At 44.1% G+C, this 19,452-nt stretch overlaps 1 protein-coding gene across 2 annotated transcripts; it reads right to left on the reverse strand.

The window, feature by feature from the left end:
* Positions 1–1,872: 1,872 nt before the first annotated feature.
* On the reverse strand, positions 1,873–16,081 carry LOC309346014 (trypsin-like). Of its 2 annotated transcripts, none has more exons than XM_081869639.1 (6): positions 15,866–16,081; positions 10,544–10,642; positions 7,334–7,493; positions 5,527–5,780; positions 3,945–4,081; positions 1,873–2,377 (listed from the first exon to the last, which is right to left on the reverse strand). In XM_081869639.1, exons 2-6 carry the CDS (start codon positions 10,596–10,598, stop codon positions 2,225–2,227), a joined length of 759 nt encoding a protein of 252 aa, XP_081725765.1. In that variant the 5' UTR covers positions 10,599–10,642; positions 15,866–16,081; the 3' UTR covers positions 1,873–2,224. The 2 variants fall into 2 exon arrangements, with proteins under 2 accessions (XP_081725765.1, XP_081725766.1); XM_081869640.1 differs by lacking the exon at positions 15,866–16,081 and adding an exon at positions 15,449–15,733.
* Positions 16,082–19,452: the final 3,371 nt, after the last annotated feature.

A 19,452-nucleotide genomic window follows, 5' to 3' on the forward strand; every position in this document is an offset into this window, starting at 1 on the left:
AGAAACTAGACTACTCTACAAAGGCAACATTTACATTCATTACTCTACTTGCTTTTGTTTCTGGTGCCGCTCACCACAATAATGTGGTCCTTAGAATGTTGCCCAGAAGAGAACACAGCCCTCAGGCCCAAAATGGTTCTCCTTTCCTGAGGTAATTCCTATTATGAACTCATGAATAGGGCTTGTGAGTTTGTGTATATGTGCACATGTAAGAAACAGATAAATCTAGCTATTGACCAGCTGCCATTTTTTTCCACCAAGAGGTTCTGGGAACTGTAGTTCTATAAAGGAGCTGGGGATCTCAAATAGAGAATTTTGGATGCCCTAACAAAAAAGGTGGGAGTTTTTGCATAGCTTGATCAAAAGTCTTCCTGTTGTTAAAAATGAGATGCTCTGGATTTCAGGCAATAAGAGTCACATCACTGAGAGCTGCTATTGTGAGAGAGTTAGAGTCAAACTAGACCCAAAGCCTAGCAATTGTGTGAATGGGTTTTTTAAAGTAGATTGCTGGTGGGGGTAAAGGTTCAAACCTGGTATGAATGAATCTGCCAGTTATGTGTGTCTGCATTTCTTATCTTTCCCATCTTGAATTCGGTTTTCCACATTTCTGCAGCAATTTGTGATTTATTTAAAAAACGCATGAAAATTCATCAGCCTTTTAGTGTGAAATTCTCCTAAGAAACACAATTTCCCAGATAGTTTTGACTTGAATTAGGATTGTCATACGTCCGTAACTTCCCAGACAAAACTGGGATCTGCCCATCGAAAATAGCATCTGGGTGGAATTTCCAGTCAGAGGTGTTGATTTTTTTGGCAATTTTCCCTTTAAAAATAGGTTTAAAACTTCAATCCCCCCTCCCAAGATTTTGCAAAAATAGTTCAACAGTTTTGGCGAAAAAAAGGGGTCTGGATTGAAATATGGCAACCCTACTTCTTGTTGTTGTTGTTTAGTCGTTTAGTCGTGTCCGACTCTTCGTGACCCCATGGACCAGAGCACGCCAGGCACTTCTGTCTTCCACTGCCTCCCGCAGTTTGGTCAGACTCATGTTTGTAGCTTCGAAGACACTATCCAACCATCTCGTCCTCTGTCGTCCCCTTCTCCTTGTGCCCTCCATCTTTTCCAACATCAGGGTCTTTTCCAGGGAGTCTTCTCTTCTCATGAGGTGGCCAAAGTATTGGAGCCTCAGCTTCACGATCTGTCCTTCCAGTGAGCACTCAGGGCTGATTTCCTTAAGAATGGATCGGTTTGTTCTTCTTGCAGTCCATGGGACTCTCAAGAGTCTCCTCCAGCACCATAATTCAAAAGAATCAATTCTTCGGCGATCTGCCTTCTTTATGGTCCAGCTCTCACTTCCATACATCACTACTGGGAAGACCATAGCTTTAACTATACGGACCTTTGTTGGCAAGGTGATGTCTCTACTTTTTAGTAGGCAACCCTACTAGAATTCACATTTTTTCAAACAATTTCCCCTTACATGATGCATTTCTTTGTGTTATTTTCACTAATATATGCATTTACACATACACACACTTTACACTAGTATATGTGTTTTTGTACAAAACATGTGACTGGAGAAATTGCAATGTAAAGTTTTGGATTTTGAAAGATAGCTGTATTTCAGTTCAGATCTTGTTTTGGAAAGTGCAGATTAGATAAGTTTGCTTCTAAATGTGCCAGGAATCAAATTTCTCCTCCATCCCTACCCCCAACCTGCATGCTAGGGTCCCGTTCAGACTAGGGTCCCCACACCTGCAATTTACCTTTCAAAAGGCATTTGTTGTTAACTGCACAAAAGGTGGTGTGTCTAATTTGGCCCTTTAGCAAAAAGCATTCATCAGTTTGAGGTGGTTTCAGAGGGCAGCAGAAGATTTGGTGGTCAAGACCAGGTTTTATTATTGTACATTTTTACACAGCGCCACAGAATTGTCACAAACACCGCAAACCAACTTAGGGGAGTCTAGTGAAATCCACAACAAAACATCAAGCATGTTCCCCCCTCACTTCAGAGTTTGTTCAGGGCTGGAGGAGCAGCCATAGCTTAGTGGTAGAGCACTTGATGGTGGGTTCAGTCTCTGGGATCTCCAGGAAAGGGTGGGATTGACCTCTGCCTTAAAACAATGGAGAGCTGCTTCTGGTCAGTGTAATTAGTACTGAACTCGATGAAGCAGTGCTCCAATTTGGTATAAGGCAGCTTCCTTTGCTCCAACTGCCACAGGATCATCAGTTATTGCGGATAGTTTCTCGGATCCAGTCCACATATCTGCATACATTCACATAGACGCCAGGCCTCCTAGGTTGTGCACAAATCTGGGGGCCCCAGGATACAAGGCCTTGCAGCTTCCCGTTGCAGACAAGGGGGCCGCCTGAATCACCCTGCAGAGAAAAACAAAACAAAGCACAATCACTTCTCCAGATCCTTCACTGACGGTTTACCTGTGAGGTAAATAAAGCTCAGGGAGAATGATTTGCACAAGGCCTGTGGCAGATCTTCAAAGTTTCTTATAACTAATTAGTGGTGTGTGTTTATTGTTGGGACAGGGCCTGTCCTACTATTGGGCAGATTTGGACAGCGGCCTCAGGTGGCAAATGCTGGAGGGCAGTATTGAGGTGCAGCAGACGAACAAGCTCCATGTACTATATGGCTTGCCATCCTCATGGGTAGTGGAAGACTATGGGTTGTAAACAACTAAGTTTTACTCTGAGTAGATCAATCAAAATCAGGCAAAGGCAAACTCGGCCCTTCCAATGTTTTTGAGACTACAATTCTCATCATCCCTGACCACTGGTCCTGTTAGCCAGGGATGATGGGAGTTGTAGTCCCTAAACATCTGGAGGGCCGAGTTTGCCTATGCCTGATCAAAATGAATGGATCTAACTTACACATGTTTGTTCATTTCAATGGGTCTACTCAGAGTAGGACTAGTCTTACCTACAACCCTATCAGCAGTATTGAAGTAAGATTCAGCTGCCACTTTGTTCAGTTTCTGTATGTGAATTGGTGAGGGCACCATTCTGTCTTTCGTCTCAGGCAGCTTGTTAGAAATATCAAGGGTGAATCTAGAACAGAAGATGTTTTGAAGACTGCACTGGGAGTGAAGGATTTCCATCCCATAGGCTGAATGTGACTCTCTGTCTGGCCCTTGGGACTCTCACTGGGACATACGCACACACCCGTCTAGGCTATGCCCCTTCCCACTAAGGCAAGCCCCTCACTGGTCCTAATGCTCATTGAGGAGGAATGATGTCCCTTTTGGGAGGCCAGCTTCATGGCTCAACCCTACCAAATAGAGCTATAGTGAAACAGGAAACCCAAATCACACCACAAGTTTAATTAACCACCAACATGACACTGATAAAAGCCCAGATAAATGAGAGAAATCGCAGAAGTGCCAAGCAATTATCTTTCAGTGGCTAATTCTGGTGGTTAATTCAGTTTGTCGTATGGTTCCGTTTCTTCTTTTACTGCTTTTGGTGGTTAATTTTATCACTTGATTCAATTTGCTCTGTGGTTTCATTTCTTGTTTCACTGCATCTCTGCCTCATTTGGCTTGTAGAGTTGGTTTCCTGCTGTATGGGAAGCGTAATTATATAGCTTCGTCACTAGGTGGCACTGGATTTAGTTCTATCTGCTGTTCTGTTCTTCTTCAAGAGGAACAATAAAGTTCTTGTCTAGCTTCCTGACTGGTACAGGTCTTCAACTGGTAGGATGTGACCCAACACTGGATCTTATTGTGAGACAGATCACAACAGCAGAGCTATCACAATAAGATCTAAAAACCTGAAGAACTGGGTCCTCAAATGCTTGATTAGGCTAAAGGTGGATTGTCTTAAAAGGTTAAAGAGTGCTAATCTACAAGATTCCAGAAAACACTTTTATCCACTGGCATTCACCTAGTCCTCAAGAATATTCTCAGGCTTAGTGGGAATCAATTCAACTCACCTGGCAAGCATCTGTGCCTCCTTCCATAGTGCCAGCGCAAACCATGTTCTCAGTGATATAATTAGGGTAAATGGACCGACAGACGTCTTGACCAACAATGGTGACGTTTGCACAATGCAAAACACTGGGGAAGCTTGCTGTAAAACAACAATAACACAGTGTTTGGAGAGAGCGTCAAACATTACAGAATGGGTGGGGACAGAGCAGTATCCCCCGCTCATTCTCATAGGAGCGTCTCCAGCCCCATCGTTCCACCCGGACACTGAGGTCCAGCACCGAAGGCCTTCTGGCGGTTCCCTCACTGCAAGAAGCTAAGTTACAGGGAACCAGGCAGAGGGCCTTCTCAGTAGTGGCGCCCTCCCTGTGGAACGCCCTCCCATCAGATGCCAAAGAGAACAACAACTACCAGACTTTTAGAAGACATCTGAAGTCAGCCCTGTTTAGGGAAGCTTTTAATGTTTGATGTTTTACAGTATTTTTTTTTTTTTGGGAAGCTGCCCAGAGTGGGCGGGGTATAAATAAATTATTATTATTATTATTATTATTATTATTATTATTATTATTATACTAGGACTTGGGGTCATTTGGTCCGATGACTGGAAGGAGATGCAGGACCTGACATCTTATGCATTTCTGAACACCTTTTTTCTCAAAGTATGCATTTCTAAATGCACTTTATCCTAACATACATACACGCCTTTTTTTAAAAAAAAAAAAAAGATGAAACTGCAGCACAAAGTCAGAGAAGTATGAAATCTGCATTCCATTCTGCAGGTTTTACTGGAGATGGCAGTTCAGATTAATTCGTATCAGAATCCACAAATTCTTCAAGCATGCAGACCATCATCACAGCCATCTCATTCACCCAGTGATGTCTGTCCTGTTCTTATTTATGCCTTCAGAAGAGGAAGTCCATAAGAGAAATGGTGGGTTTGGGATAGGGATAGGGATAGGGATAGGGATAGGGATAGGGATAGGGATAGGGATAGGGATAGGGATAGGCACTAACAAATGAAATGAGTAAAGGATTGCAGCCTTTGTGGTACAAGTGGGGAAGTACCAATCTATTAATTTCGGTTTCTCTCAGTTTCTCATTTTTTTTCAATCTTAAATTCAGTTCTCCACATTTCCACAAAGGCTTTCGATCCTTTTTTAAAAGTCCTCATGAAAACTCATCAAGATTTTAGCACAAATTTCTGCCAATGTACACAACTTTGTAGGCAACTTTCACAAATATACACATTTTACCAAAGACTCTTCTTTTCTTATCTCTGCAGCTGCAATCACCTGGGTGATGCAGACGCCATTAGGCAGTTGAATGCGCATGCTTACTCTGTTAGTTTCCCTCCCTGCAACCCTCCCTCTGCGTGGCTCTGGACGCTGGCAACCCACACTACGCCACTGGTTGGAAGTATTTAGTGGGGAAGATTGTTTGTAAAATGGGTATCATTACTTTGTTTTTAACTGTTTCGTAATTTGCCATCCTGTGCTCCTTTGGGAGGAAGGGCGGGAATAAAATGTCGTGAAATAAAATAAGAAATAAATGTTAGGTTGAAAGGATGCACTTTCAAAGGCAACATACCTTGGGGGCTTGTCGTGGTACCCCATCCTGAAACTAGGCATTGGGTCCCGGGCACAGGGCAGCTGGTGGGCAAATCAATGACGTTGACTTTTTTGTTTAAGCAAACCGGGGTCAGCAACTTGACAAGCATGATATCGTTGTTCTTGGTCCGAGAGTTGTAGCCCGGATGCACAATGACTTTTGAGGCTAGTTTCAGCTGCTCAGACCAGTCCAGTTGTTTGAGGTGATGTTCCCCGAGACGGACAGGAAAAGGACTAGGAGCAAATAAATATAAATGGCAAGTTAGGCTGGTAGGAGTGCTGCCAACAGTGCTTTGCTTTGTTTTTCTTACTGGACTTGACCCTGCACTTTTAACAGCATCGCAGAAGTCCAGCAGATGCAACGTTTTTCAACATGCATGCCAGACTGTTGCTAAAAGAATAGGAGCAGCACCTTTAGAAAAGTTGGCAACTCTACCCGGCAGTGAAAAAAGAGATGGTGGTGGTGGTGATTTAAATTTATATACTTCCCTATATCCAGAGGTTTCAGGACGGTTCACAGAGATGGTCAAGTATATCCACTTTTTTCACAGGACGGATGGGGAAGCATTGGCCATCCTTCCTGAAGCTGATAGGAGTTGGAGTTGAACAGATTCTGGATAGCCACAGAATTCCCCATCCATGCTTTGTATGAATTACAGTGAGACAGTGCAGGCGAAGCTCATTGAACATTCAAAAGCACTACGCAAATGCCCATTATTATTCGGTCTTTTGGATGCAGATTCTGGACGCCACTTATGCAGGATTGAGAACAGAAGCAAGACTCCATTGCCGAGTGAGATCACTCATGATGACTGTACGTGAGATTTACATTAATGCTGTGTGGGAATGCCTTCCATGCTGAAGTTTCGACGCATGCTTGCATATGATTTGCAGGGGCCTTGCTAGGTACTTAAAGGCTTGGTGTCACAAGATTGCAACACATTTGCATATCCTAATTTGTCTCTATCGATGCCTCTGGAATATGAAGACTGTGGGTGGCTGGAAATGCTACAGTACAGTGTCCAGCCTTCCTATAATCAAAGTAAAACAATGTCTGATTTTTTTTTTTCATTAAAAAAAAAAAGCAGGGGTGAGGCCCCACTGTAACAATGCCCCTGAGATTAGATGTGATGAGTTCCATGGGGAAAGGGATTGGTTATTAAGACTACTCTGGAAAATGAAGTTCCGTGAGGGGAATTTAGGGCTCTCCTAACAACTCTCAGGTGCGACACGGGTGGCGCTGTGGGTTAAACCACAGAGCCTAGGACTTGCCGATCAGAAGGTCGGCGGTTCGAATCCCTGCAACGGGGTGAGCTCCCGTTGCTCGGTCACAGCTCCTGCCAACCTAGCAGTTCGAAAGCATGTCAAAGTGCAAGTAGATAAATAGGTACCGCTCTGGCAGGAAGGTAAACAGCGTTTCTGTGCGCTGCTCTGGTTCGCCAGAAGCAGCTTAGTCAGCTGGCCACATGACCCAGAAGCTGTATGCTGGCTCCCTCGGCCAATAAAGCGAGATGAGTGCCGCAACCCCAGAGTCGGCCACGACTGGACCTAATGGTCAGGGGTCCCTTTACTTTTTAACAACTCTCAGTGCCTTTAACAAACCACAGCTCCCATAATTATTTGGGAGGGAACCATGACTGTTTGAAGAGGTAGCATAGTGCTTTAAATGTACGGTGAGTGTAATAATACGGTGCCTCTCATGTCCACAAATGCACAAATATTGATATTCCTATGTGTGCGCATGCACACGCAAACCCCCAGCCCTCTCCCTGCCCGTGAACACTTACACTCCCATTTTACAATGGGCAGCAGTGAGCACCCATCTGTTGGTGATCAGGGTCCCTCCACAGTGCAGTCTGAAGCCTGAAAAAAGTGCGGCCTGCCAGGGCTGGGAATTGATCGGACAAGGCCCCCCGCCAATTATCCGGTTTTCATCTGCTGTGGCAGCTGGAAAAACATAAAACCACATATCATTACCATCATGCCACATAAACGAAGCTCAATATGTTACTACAGACCTCCAAGTGTCCCTATTTTCCACGGACACCCCCAATTTAGAGAAGCCATCCCAGTTTCTGATTTGATCCCAGAACGTCCCACTTTTCCTTAGGATGCCCTTATTTACATTGGAGAAATGTTGGAGGGTATGTTACCACTAGTATATAAAGCATTTAACAGCTGGGGATCTGTTTACTTGTAGGATTGTTTTACCCCGTATATGCCTTTAGGTCACTTTGATCTGCAGAACTTGCACTATTACAAGTGGCATTGCAACATATAATACGCATTCTGCACTTGTAGGAAACGGATCTTTGGAACTCCCTGCCTGTTGATATCATGCAGGCACCTTCGCTGTGCTCCTCCCAGCGCCTGACTAAAACATTTTTCTTTAGGCAAGCTTATCCAGACATGTAGAAGTTACACGGGTTTTCTTTCTTTTTAAGTACTGTTGATTTTAATCATCTTCTGAATGTTTTCAAATACCTGTTTTTGTGGTTCGAGGACCCGATCCCCACTTAGTGGAATGAAGACACAAGGACACGTAATATAAGGTTAATGGGCAAGAAAAGGCCACAACATTACTGATTACAGCAAGTGAAAAGGTATTGGCTTAGGCATTGGATCACGTGACTTGACTCCACCCACTCGGAGAGGGGTGAGTCAAAAAGGGGGGTTTATTCACCAGTAGGTGGAGCCCGTTGATGCTAATACAACTATAAGCTCTCCCCTGATGTCACCGAGGGTCGTGCCATGGCCCCCCGCCACACAGGCATCAGACAGGATCCACGACCGCCGGATTCCTTTAACGGAATACCCAAAAATTGAAGGCGTAGGCGATGGCCACACCTAGCCCTTCCACACACCACAAACAACTTCCAATGCCTAACCTACAAAAGTTGTGACGGTTGCTACGAGGTAGGCGAAAAAACCACAAAGCCTAATGCCAAATGGAAAAATTCCTACCAGGCCCCCTGGACGACATGGGCGACCAACCTAAGGTCCATAGCAAGGCCAAGAGAGAAACTGAAACCCTGAGCTCTGAGGGACTGGAGGGTGGGTGACTCGCGACGGGATGGCAAAAAGTGAGGCCGCATGGCTGGTGCAGCAGCAAGTTAAGCTGCTGTCCACGCCCCCTCCAAGCCACCTGGTTGGGCGCTTGCCTGTGGGCGTGGTGCGCCAGCCAGGTGAGTGGGTGGCAGGGGGCTAACGCCCCCTGCTTGAGGCGGAGATCAGATCCCGCCCACAACCCCTCCCCTCTTGCAGGAGGAGAGTCTTTATCAATCACTTCAATGTTTTGTTTTATATTTTTGTAAACCGCTCAGAGGTTTCCTTAAAACCGAGCAGCAATCTGAATGTTGTTAAATAAATTAGACAAATCAAACAACTTTGTGTAATCACAGGACTGTTCACACAGTGCACAGAATGCGGCACACGTACAAGCATTTGTGTGAATGAGTGTACACTAGCTGATTTGTACAGCTCAGCTATTATGCACACAGACACACAGACGGTACACTTGCTGAACATGTTGAATATGACACGTGAATAACTGTGCAAATGTACATCTCCGCTTTTTGGGTATGCTAGGATCGGCATATTTCAAAAAGTGAAAATCCGGTCAGAATTTGTGGGGGCACAGGGGGAGATGAAAGTTCTTGAGCTTTTTTTTAAGGAAAATCATCAAAAGCAACACTGCCAACATGGGTTGCCAAACATCCAGATTTCCCCAGATACTCCAGTGATTTCTGCCTGGACACTGCTTCCGCTGGCTGACTGCTGGCTATGTCTGGGAAATTCATGTATACATGCACACAGACGGTACACTAGTCAAATGTAATTTGTGAACACCCCCTAAGTTGCACTTTTGTGCGGAATAGGTGCACGATCAAGGCCTACTTCACAAGTTATGTTTTTAGGAGATACCAGTTGCCATTACTAGAAAAAGAAATGTATATACAGTGGTACCTTGGGTTAAGAACTTAATTCGTTCTGGAGGTCTGTTCTTAACCTGAAACTGTTCTTAACCTGAAGCACCATTTTAGCTAATGGGGCCTCCTGCTGCCACTGCGCCGCCGGGGCACAATTTCTGTTCTCATCCTGAAGCAAAGTTCTTAACCCCAGGTAATATTTCTGGGTTAGTGGAGTCTGTAACCCGAAGCATATGTAACCTTAAGCATATGTAACCTGAGGTACCACTGTACTGAGGTTTGATGGAGGAGGCAAAGTTCAATCTGAGGCGGAGGGAATTTTGGCTCATATGTTCAATTTCTGAAAGAGACATTTATTAGCTAAATATTTGAGATATTTGCATCCTGCTTTTCTGACTAACCTCACAAGGTGGATTACATAAAAATATTGAGACAAAAAGCATGAATTAAAACAAATAAGACAAGCAACTGGGAGTAGCCTTTATGAAAGCTAGATCTCTCCTTTCCTCAAAACATGATGGTTCTTGGGTAGCCTTGTGATGGCAATTGAAGGAAAAAGAGGCCACACCTGCAGCAATACTGGGAAACCATGTTGCTGTTAAAGATGGAAATATCTGCCAGTTTTGGTTTCCCTCAGTTTCTCATTTTTAGTCCAGTCTTAAGATCAGTTCTTTACATTACCACATCAAAGATATTAAAAGTAAAACTTTCGGGGAGAAAAAAGTCCACTCCCTGTTGCTTGTTCTTTATATCACCCTCCTGTAGTCTAAAATGGTACAGGCCACCCTCCTACTTCAGGATTCCAGCACCACATTCTGCTGGAAAAGAATGTCTAAATCAGTGCTACTATCCTGGCCCTCAATGCTGTTGTCACTATTCCCTGCCCACATGGATCTATTGATCTAACCTCAGTGGTTGGCCAAAAAACACCAACAAACAGCTTTTAAATGTTTCCATCTGTTTTTCAACCACTAGATGCATCCTATGCCATACACTCTCAAACATATTTACCACACCTAAAAATACAGCAACTTCACACACTTATTTTGCCTGCCCTACAGATCTTACCAGGAGACACCAGGAACAAAATGGCAGCCAGCAATTCCAGTAAATGAGATGACATGGTGGTTGGGGGTGGGGTGCAATTCTTTCCAGGAATAAGCTGTCCTGTAAGAGAGATAATAATGCAATCATTCCATTGTTCTAGGAGTTCCAGAGACACAGAGAAAGCAATGGGAGAAAGGAGGACGGTTGAAGATAGCAGAGAGCCTCCAAAAAACCTGCTCCCATTTTTTTCACCTCAACTCCACAAATGTGAGATGGGAATCAAAATAACTAAGAGCCATTCTGCCCTTTACAAAGAATGAGGTGTTGTTGTTGTTAATTACCGGCCCTTAACCCAGCATGGGTTACAACAATTGGAAATGCAACATGAAAACAGTTTTTAAAACATACAATTCTGAAAAGCACAACCACAAAAAATAGGGTGGGTCATAAAAATTTACATCTCAGGTGTCCAAGCTTAGAGGAAAGAGGTGCACCTTTAGCATTTACTGAAAGCTGCAGAGTGAAGAAGCCAGACGCACCTCTGTGGGGAGGGAATTCCACAACATAGGGGCTGCCACAGAGAAGGCCACCTCCCGGACCACCCCACCTCACAAGCTTCTGAGAGCAGTGGAGCAACCCAGAGAGCTCCATCTACCCTGGTTTCCTTGGGGAATTAAGCACTAATGTGAGCAACTTAAATTGGGCCTGAACACAAACTGGCCAACCAAGGCAGGTGTTTTAAAATAAAACAGGAGTTTAGTGTGATCTAAATGGAACCCCAGCCAGTTACCTGGCTGCTGTATTTTGGACCAGTAGACTGAGATGGAAGGATGACAGACTCTGCCATTTTGGAGACTTCCGGGTCGGCGCCATCACCGAATGGCGGACTCCCTCCGAGCTCCGGAGGGAGTCTGCTGGGTAGGGGTTGGGTCCTGCCGCGCCGGCGACGCGGGGACCCTCAAAAACCATGGGCGGAGATGCCCATGGACTTGGTGACTCGGCGGGCACCGTTTGCGCCCCCCCGACCCGCGAAGGAGCCTTTTTAAAGGCTGCGGAGCGGGTGACGGGGGTGTGTGGTGCTATGAGTCCACTGCTTCCCCTGCCTAGCGAAGCCGCATGCCATCTGGCGGAGAGCAACGACTTCTTCTTTGGAAATTTCGGATTTGGATTAAAAAGAACAACCCGTGAGTAAATTTATTGGACTTAAAAGGGAAATCTGATCTATGAATTTGGAGCGAGCGGGGGGGGGGGGGTGCAAAAAGGAAGTCCGCCCCCCCCCCTGTTGTAGATGGCTTAACGCAAGGATTTGACAACTAAGATCGAGAGATGAACTTGCTTATTTGAAAAAAAAAATTTAACTTCACGAAGGGAAATTACAATAATTGTGCTGGAGGAGAAGATTGGTTTGTGGGAATTAAAGTGCAACCCCCCGGGAACCGGGAACGATCCGCTATGAGAGACTGGCAAAGGGACACAGAAACTTTGACAGCTGTCAAAGTAGCTGTCAAAGCAGGAAAATAAAGAGAGAACTTTGTTACGATGGCTTTGCTGGTTAGATTTGTTACAATTTGGACATAAATTATTGGAAACAAAGGCAACAAGTTATTTGACTTTTGGGTCTGATCTGGAAAGAAATTAAGTTACCATATTCCCTCTAGAGGGAGGCCGGGACATTGCAACAGTAGCAGCAAGTGGAAAAATACTATGAATTTGAGCAGGATTCGTTATCTCTTGGGAAAGCTGCAAAAACGAAGCATTATTTTGTCTACAGAGGTCTCTATACTAAAGGAGACAATGGATTTATCTATTGAAGAAAGGAAGGGACTTGACGTAAGTTTATGTTCCTGAATAACAAAAGCCTCTGTGGAGAACAAGAAGTTTCTGAATTAGAAGGTTTTTGCAGCAGAACAGGAAAAAGAAACCTGAAGAATAAGAGCTGGACTAAACTTGAAGTTGGAGCATTTGGGACATCCAGACTTTAAAAGGATCAAGAAACAGAATTTGAGTTACACTCTTAAACATAGAGGTCTGGATGGAAGAAGAATGATCTTTTCTGAGAGTTTCCTCGAGATTGGACTTTCTGAAATTAAAAGCTATCAAAAGACGGCAAAGTGGAACTGAGACATGGGCGTGGATTCACCAGGCTGGCAGTAGACGATGGATGAACTTTGGGGATCGGAACCGGGGAATGGGGGGGGGGTTGGAATCCAAAGGCTGTAAAATTACATATTTTTTCTTTCTTCCTTTCTTTCTTGTTTGTTGTTTGAAAATAGGGGAATTCGTGGAAGGGAACTGGGGTCGACCTTAGGGAAGTATATAAAATATAAGGAGAAATGGTTAAATAAGATAAATAAGATAAATTAATTTGGAATAAATGGGTTATTTAAAATTACAATAAGGCTTTAAAATTTGGGGTAAGAATTTGTGGAATTAATTTAAGGGAAATGGAATACAACAGGGGGGGGGGAGTCCGGGAAAGATGTTAATGACACTAAGTGTAAACTATATTTTTCTCTTCTTTCTATCTTTCCTTTTTTATTCTGGAAAATTTAATAAATATTATTTATAAAAAAAAAAGACAGACTCTGCCATTTTATATCACAGGTAGGAGGTCCTGTTTTCAATTGTTCCTGCACATAAATGCTCCTTATATTCTCTGCATGGTAAACTAGGACATCACAGAGAAAGGTAAAGTGCAGCCACTTCTCCCTGGTCTGCTACATTACTATAGGTAGAAAAATTCTTATGCGGAGGAGCATTCAAAAGTATCTCTCTCACACACAGAGAGACCCCTGCACTCTGAGACGGTACCATTCAGATTTTACCGCTTCATTCCGAACAATGTGTAGGACAGTGGAGTTGGTAATTGGCTTGAAGTCCATCTCCAGCCACTTGTGTAGTTAAATCTGATCTTTTCCAAAATTGCTTCCAGACATGAGTGATTTGCCAGTCCCCAATCATGGCCGTTCTGCTATAAGAGGGTTGCGGATTAGCAACTCTGCTTCCACACTTATGGAATCCAAATAACAATCTGTTGTAACCAAGAGGGCAGTTTGCCTCTCCCCAGCTTTAGTTGTCAGGGTGGATTTTCATTAGGGTCACACCATGGAGGGGGAAAGGGGTTAAATACTCTCTTCCCCATCACTGCATTCCTGATCATGAGCCCCACTCTCTGTAAGCACACAAGGTGCTTCCAGGCTTAATGTTGTATATGAGCTATTCAGATTTTTGAAACAGGCTGCTGGCAAGAGGTGTTCTTTAAAAAGGGGGGTTGGGTGGGTTCCCCAGTCCAAAAGGGTACATCCAGATTAAAGGGGATTCTGGCATTCTGGCGTCAAATATGGCATGCGGACCCTACAAAAAATCAAAACATCACAACAACTTGCATGCATAAGGAACACTCATCCCACAATATAAACCTGTCTGGAAGCAAGCACACACACATTTCAATTTAGGGACTGAAAATATATATATATATATATATATATATATATATACACACACACCAGTATATATATATATATATACACACACACACACACACACACACACACACACACACCAGTATATAGATATAGATATAGATATACACCCACCCACCCACCTATATATATATATATATATATATATATATATATATATATATCCTGGTGGGTGGGTGGGTGCCTGGGAGTCATTTTGGACTCACAGCTGTCCATGGAGGCACAGGTCAAATCCAGGGCAGCTGTTTACCAGCTCCATCTGGTACGTAGGCTGAGACCCTATCTGCCTGCAGACTGTCTCGCCAGAGTGGTACATCCTCTGGTTATCTCCCGCTTGGACTACTGCAATGCGCAGTCAAAGCGATAAACAACTACCTGACATTCAGAAGACATCTGAAGGCAGCCCTGTTCAGGGAAGTTTTTAATATGTGACATTTTAGTGTATTTTTCATCTTTGTTGGAAGCCGCCCAGAGTGGCTGGGGAAACCCAGCCAGATGGGCGGGGTACAAATAATAAATAATAATAATAATAATAATTATTATTATTATTATTATTATTATTATTATTATTATTATTAATATATGGAAACGATTTGCCACTTGGAACCAGCACATCATGCAGGGCTGGTTCTTGGTGGCCACAGCCTCTCCTCCTCCTCACCCACTACGACAGGGGTTGGCAAGGTTTACCTCACCTGGGCCGGTTCACTCCCACAGCGATTGCTCCGTGGGCTGGATCACGTATGTGCAGACATGATTTCTGGCATCTGCGTCTGCATAGGCGCGAATCCCGGCGCCATGGAAGCGACCCCCATGGGCCACAGATTGCTGACCCCTGCACTACGAGCTGCTCAAAGGAGGAAGTCACCAGCAGCGGCCATGGAGAGGCCATGGAGAGACAACCGGATGCTCCCTCTCAGCCACCACTCAGGGCAAGTATCAGCTCACCCTCCTCCCCAAGGTTGGTGGCAGCAACATTTGTCAGAGGAATTAGGGACATTCCAGGATCAAATCCAGTGGAAGACAGGAGTGCCTGGCGTGCTCTGGTCCATGGGGTCACGAAGAGTCGGACACGACTAAACGACTAAACAACAACAAGGATCAAATCAGAACCTGGGGTGGCTTTTGTAATTCTTGGACTGTCCCTGGAAAATTGGGACACTTGGAGGGTATATCATCTCCGCCTGAGCAAATTCTGCTGCTGTCAGATTTTCTGCGGTCTGGGTTTAAAAAGAAAAGAAACTGAACAGAGAAAACATGAGAGGAGGATGTTCTGATTACTGCATCATGCAAATGTCCTCTAGAAAGCAAGCAAATAAAGATGCCAGGATCGAGATCTAATCAATCAATAGTTCTTGCGGGGCAACAAGCAGAACAAAGAAACAAAATTAATCATTTCGGAGTGACTCAGTCTGTACCATTCTTATCATGCAACATAACAAACCTTTTCAAATCCTACACAGAAAGCTGTTGAGTAGACAGCCTAGAGATATATCTATGGTTTGCAGACTCCAACAAGAAAACAGAAAGACGTATCAATTTGAGTCAACAGCAGGCAGCTCCTTGCTGAGAGGTTATGCTGGGGAGACGCTCCTTGACTGCAGGCTGCATCCCGAGGAATTTGTACAGCCTGCCCAGATCTGTTCAGATTCACCCAGTTGCAGATATTTCAGATAAGGAAACAAATAAATCAGGGTGTTGGCTATCAAGATGGAGATCTCCTGTCAGCTAACTCCCACTGCCTCCAGAGGAGAACCTGAATAGATGTCCCAGAGAAAATGCGTTGCCCAGAAAATAATACACCTAAGGTGGTTTTCAGCCCTTGAAAACAGAAAGCCATAGAAGCATAGAGATGTCTTACCCCCAAAGGCTGCCGGAATCCAAGACACTGTCTCTCAAGCCCTTCTTGGCTTTTATTTCAGCTAGTCCTGCCCTGGATTTACCGGGCTTTGGCTTTTCAGGAAGTGTTTGTTAACACCCCCGCCTTGCTCTTTCATAGCCGAGTGACTAGGACCAAATCCATTGTTCAGATTAATGCAGACTTCCCGATGATATAACAGGTGATTGTTAGAGGAGGAGGAAGAAGAAGAAGAAGAAGATGCCCTCAGAAATCGCCTCTGTTGAGGGCTGAATCACACAGCCTCTCTCTGTTCACCACCGGACACCTGTTCTCCCTTGAGCAAGTTGTCTGAATCACTTGCCCTGTAGCATCAGCCAAAGATGGGCTTGCCCCACACTACCTGAAGCAGAGCCGGCCCTCCCATGAGACAAGGTGAGGTGGTTGCCCTCAAGCAGTATATTATGTCGGCGCTGTTATTTATGTGTGCATTTATTCATTCATTCATTTTACACATTTATTCACAACATCTATTTTCTAGACTACTGTCCATGTCCTCTCTGACCCTCAAAGCAGTGTATAGCCAGCTCCATAAAACAATAAACAAATTCAGTTTTAAAACACACCATTCCCAAATCTTGAAAGCAGAGAAAACCTACAGGGTGATCTCCAAATTATAACCCTGTTGTTGAACTCCAATTCCCATCAGTGCCAGCCAGCATGGCCAGTGGTCTGGGGTGCTTAGTGGGTATGTGACTTCATAATAAATGATTGATGGGTCTGGGATGATGGGAGTTGGAGTCCAGCAACATTTGGAAGCCACCACATGGGCTTCCTTTGCCTTAAATAATGATTTTAGGATAATCAATACCATAATTCTTTTTTTTTTTTTTTTAAATAATTTTTATTGGGTTTTTACATTTTATAACAACAGACACACACACAAAGACAAAGACAAACAAACACACAAATACAATTACATACCCTAAATTTCTTTACCCACTTTCATTGACTTCCCCCCACCCCCTCCTCTTACATCCCAATTCCAAAATTAATTCAGCAAGTTCTTACCTAACCTCTTAAAGATATTCACATTGCTTTTAAAAATTAAATTCTTTTGTTTATCTATATTCAACTATCCAATTCTCTTATAATCATTAATTTCTTTTTTTTTTAAGGTCGATCTAACTTCCCCTTCACAAATTTTCCCTTTATTATATTAATTATAGGTCACATTGACCAAGTAAAACAAAACATAACATTTTATAATTCTATTCTCTCCCCCCCCTGCCCCGGTTTCTGTCCCTTCCTAGACAAATGTCCAGAAAACAAACAAAAAATATTTCTAGCCCGGATTCCTCACGTCCGAGGCGTCTGATTCTCTGTCAGTCCCTCTCTGCCAACTATATTGGTAGTCCTCTTTGATGGTCCTAAGACCCCGAAGGAGTTCAGTCAGAGTCAGATCATATTTTCTTTCATTCAGAATGTTGAAGAGTGTTTGCTGCGAAAGACCATCTAGTTTTCCATACTCAAGAGAAAAGTCCCAATCATATTGCTTTGTTCTTTCTAGTTTTAATATTCCAAGTACTCCAGGGGCTTCTCTCTTCTTCTTTCTCATCTTTCGCAGGTCTGTAATCCAGAGGTCTTCTTGCTCATACTCTAACGCTGCAGATTCCTGGTTGATATTTTCCACTTGTAATGTCTGAACTCCTTCTTTTTTCTCTGTCAATTCCAAAGGCATCTCTTCCTGCTCAGCTGCAGAATTTTTATCATGCATCTCCTTTGTGCATTCAGCAGAGTTGTTTGTTTCAGGATTCAAGGTCATAAAAACTTTACTCAGAGCCATACTCTGCTCCTGCAGGATTCCCACGAGAAAGAACATTTTTTCTATCTCCGCCAGTAATTTTCCCTCTGCAGCCATTGTAATGTCACTAATTCCCCCTAGGGGGCTTTCAGTTATTTAGTAGTCCTTTTCCAATAATCTGTTACTTTGTTATTATCAATACTTTGTTTCCAATCGCCTCAGTCCAAATGTATCAGCTTTAATTCCAAGAGTTATTAAATAGCAAAATTCTTTACTTTGTCCGCCCGTTTGACAGCTTCTTTGACAGCTGTCAAACTCCTTTCACTTCTTCCTCCGGGACCCAAATAGGACACTCCCGGGTTCTTTGGGGGGGATACACACAAAGTTCCAAATTCCCTTTCTCTCCAGCACAAAAATCTTGTTCTATCAAATTTGTGAGAAACTTTTAAATTATCAAAACAGTATTCATTCCGCCTTAATTCTCCGTTCCTTGCTTTGAAACGTCTATAAGTAGAGGGGGTGCGGACTTCCCTTTAACACATCCCCCGATCGTGCCGAATTCACAGGATAAAATTTTTAAAGTCCAAATTCCACTACTCACGGGTCCTTTGTTATCCAGTCCAAATTTTGGGAAGAAAGTCAGCGCTCTCCGGCCATGGCTTGCGGCTTCGCTCTACTGAGGTAGCGGTCTACTCTCAGCACCACGCCACTCTCCGTACCCTCTCCGCAGCCTTTAAAAAGGCTCTTCGTGGGTCGGGGAGGGCGCTTAAGGTGCCCACCGAGTCACCAAGTCCGCAGGCTTCCGCGCCTGCGGTTTCTAAGGGTCCCCGTGTCGCCGGCACGGCAAGACCCGTCCTCAGTAGAGCCGATTCCCTCCGGAGCTCGGAGGGAATCCGCCATTAGCCGTTCGCGCTAACCCGGAAGTCCAATCAATACCATAATTCAAACATCAGTAACCTTCAAGACATAAGCCTCCTTCACCTGTGAATTTCATGGTGGGACTTTGCAGCTGCACCTCTAACCCTGACCTTGAGGCCACATGGCTCCCCAACTCCCACCCCCAATATCTGTGTATTATGTCTGGACATCTGCAGGGGAAAGCTAATGGATGAAGATCTCTACATGCGTTGGCTTTCTGGTACTGATTGCTCTGGGTTTGCATGAAAAACCTATGCGTGATGAAGTCTACAAGCATAGGTCATTCCTCAATATGTCCATGCCTACCTCATGGATGCCCAAGGTGGAGCCAAAGAGACACATTCTCTCAGGAGCTGTGATGTGTCTTCATGAGATTTCTGCACAGGTAGCACTTCAAAGGACTGCACAGATCCATCAGTTTGTGGGATGCTATCATTAAAATAGATACAAACTTCCTGTGGATCATCCAAGATTTGATCTCCCACTGCAAGATCAGAGCTTTCTTTAAAAGGAGATAAAATGCTTCCCATGGCCCCTGGGATGTCCTCTCAGGGTCTATAGAATTGTAGGGCCAGTCTCACCCCCAAAAGAGCAACTAACATATCAACTCACACAGAAGGTCAATAAAACGCTACGTGGAAGACAGAAATTTTAAAGTCCTTTTACGGAACGGATGCATACAACATGAACATTGTCAGTAGTACATGTGTACAGGATCTAGAGGCCTTAGTAGAGCACAAGCTTAACACAAGTCAACAGTGTGAGGCAGCAGCAAAAAGGGTCCTGCTATTCTAGTCTGCATCAGCAAAAGTATAGTGTCATGATCAAGGAAAGCCTTAGTACCAATCTAATCTACCTTGGTCAAACCACACCTAGAGTACTGTGTCCA

The sequence above is a fragment of the Podarcis erhardii genome (assembly GCF_964252035.2).
Source record: "Podarcis erhardii genome assembly, chromosome: 7".
Lineage (NCBI taxonomy): Eukaryota > Metazoa > Chordata > Lepidosauria > Squamata > Lacertidae > Podarcis > Podarcis erhardii.

Bases quoted from the DNA above. Each gene is read 5' to 3' on its own strand.
- LOC309346014 (XM_081869639.1), bottom strand. From the start codon at position 10,598: ATGTCATCTCATTTACTGGAATTGCTGGCTGCCATTTTGTTCCTGGTG. The intron at 7,494-10,543 runs GTAAGATCTGTA...ATGTTTTTCCAG, and splicing joins TTTGTTCCTGGTGTCTCCTG to CTGCCACAGCAGATGAAAAC. The intron at 5,781-7,333 runs GTAAGTGTTCAC...ATTTGCTCCTAG, and splicing joins GCCCATTGTAAAATGGGAGT to TCCTTTTCCTGTCCGTCTCG.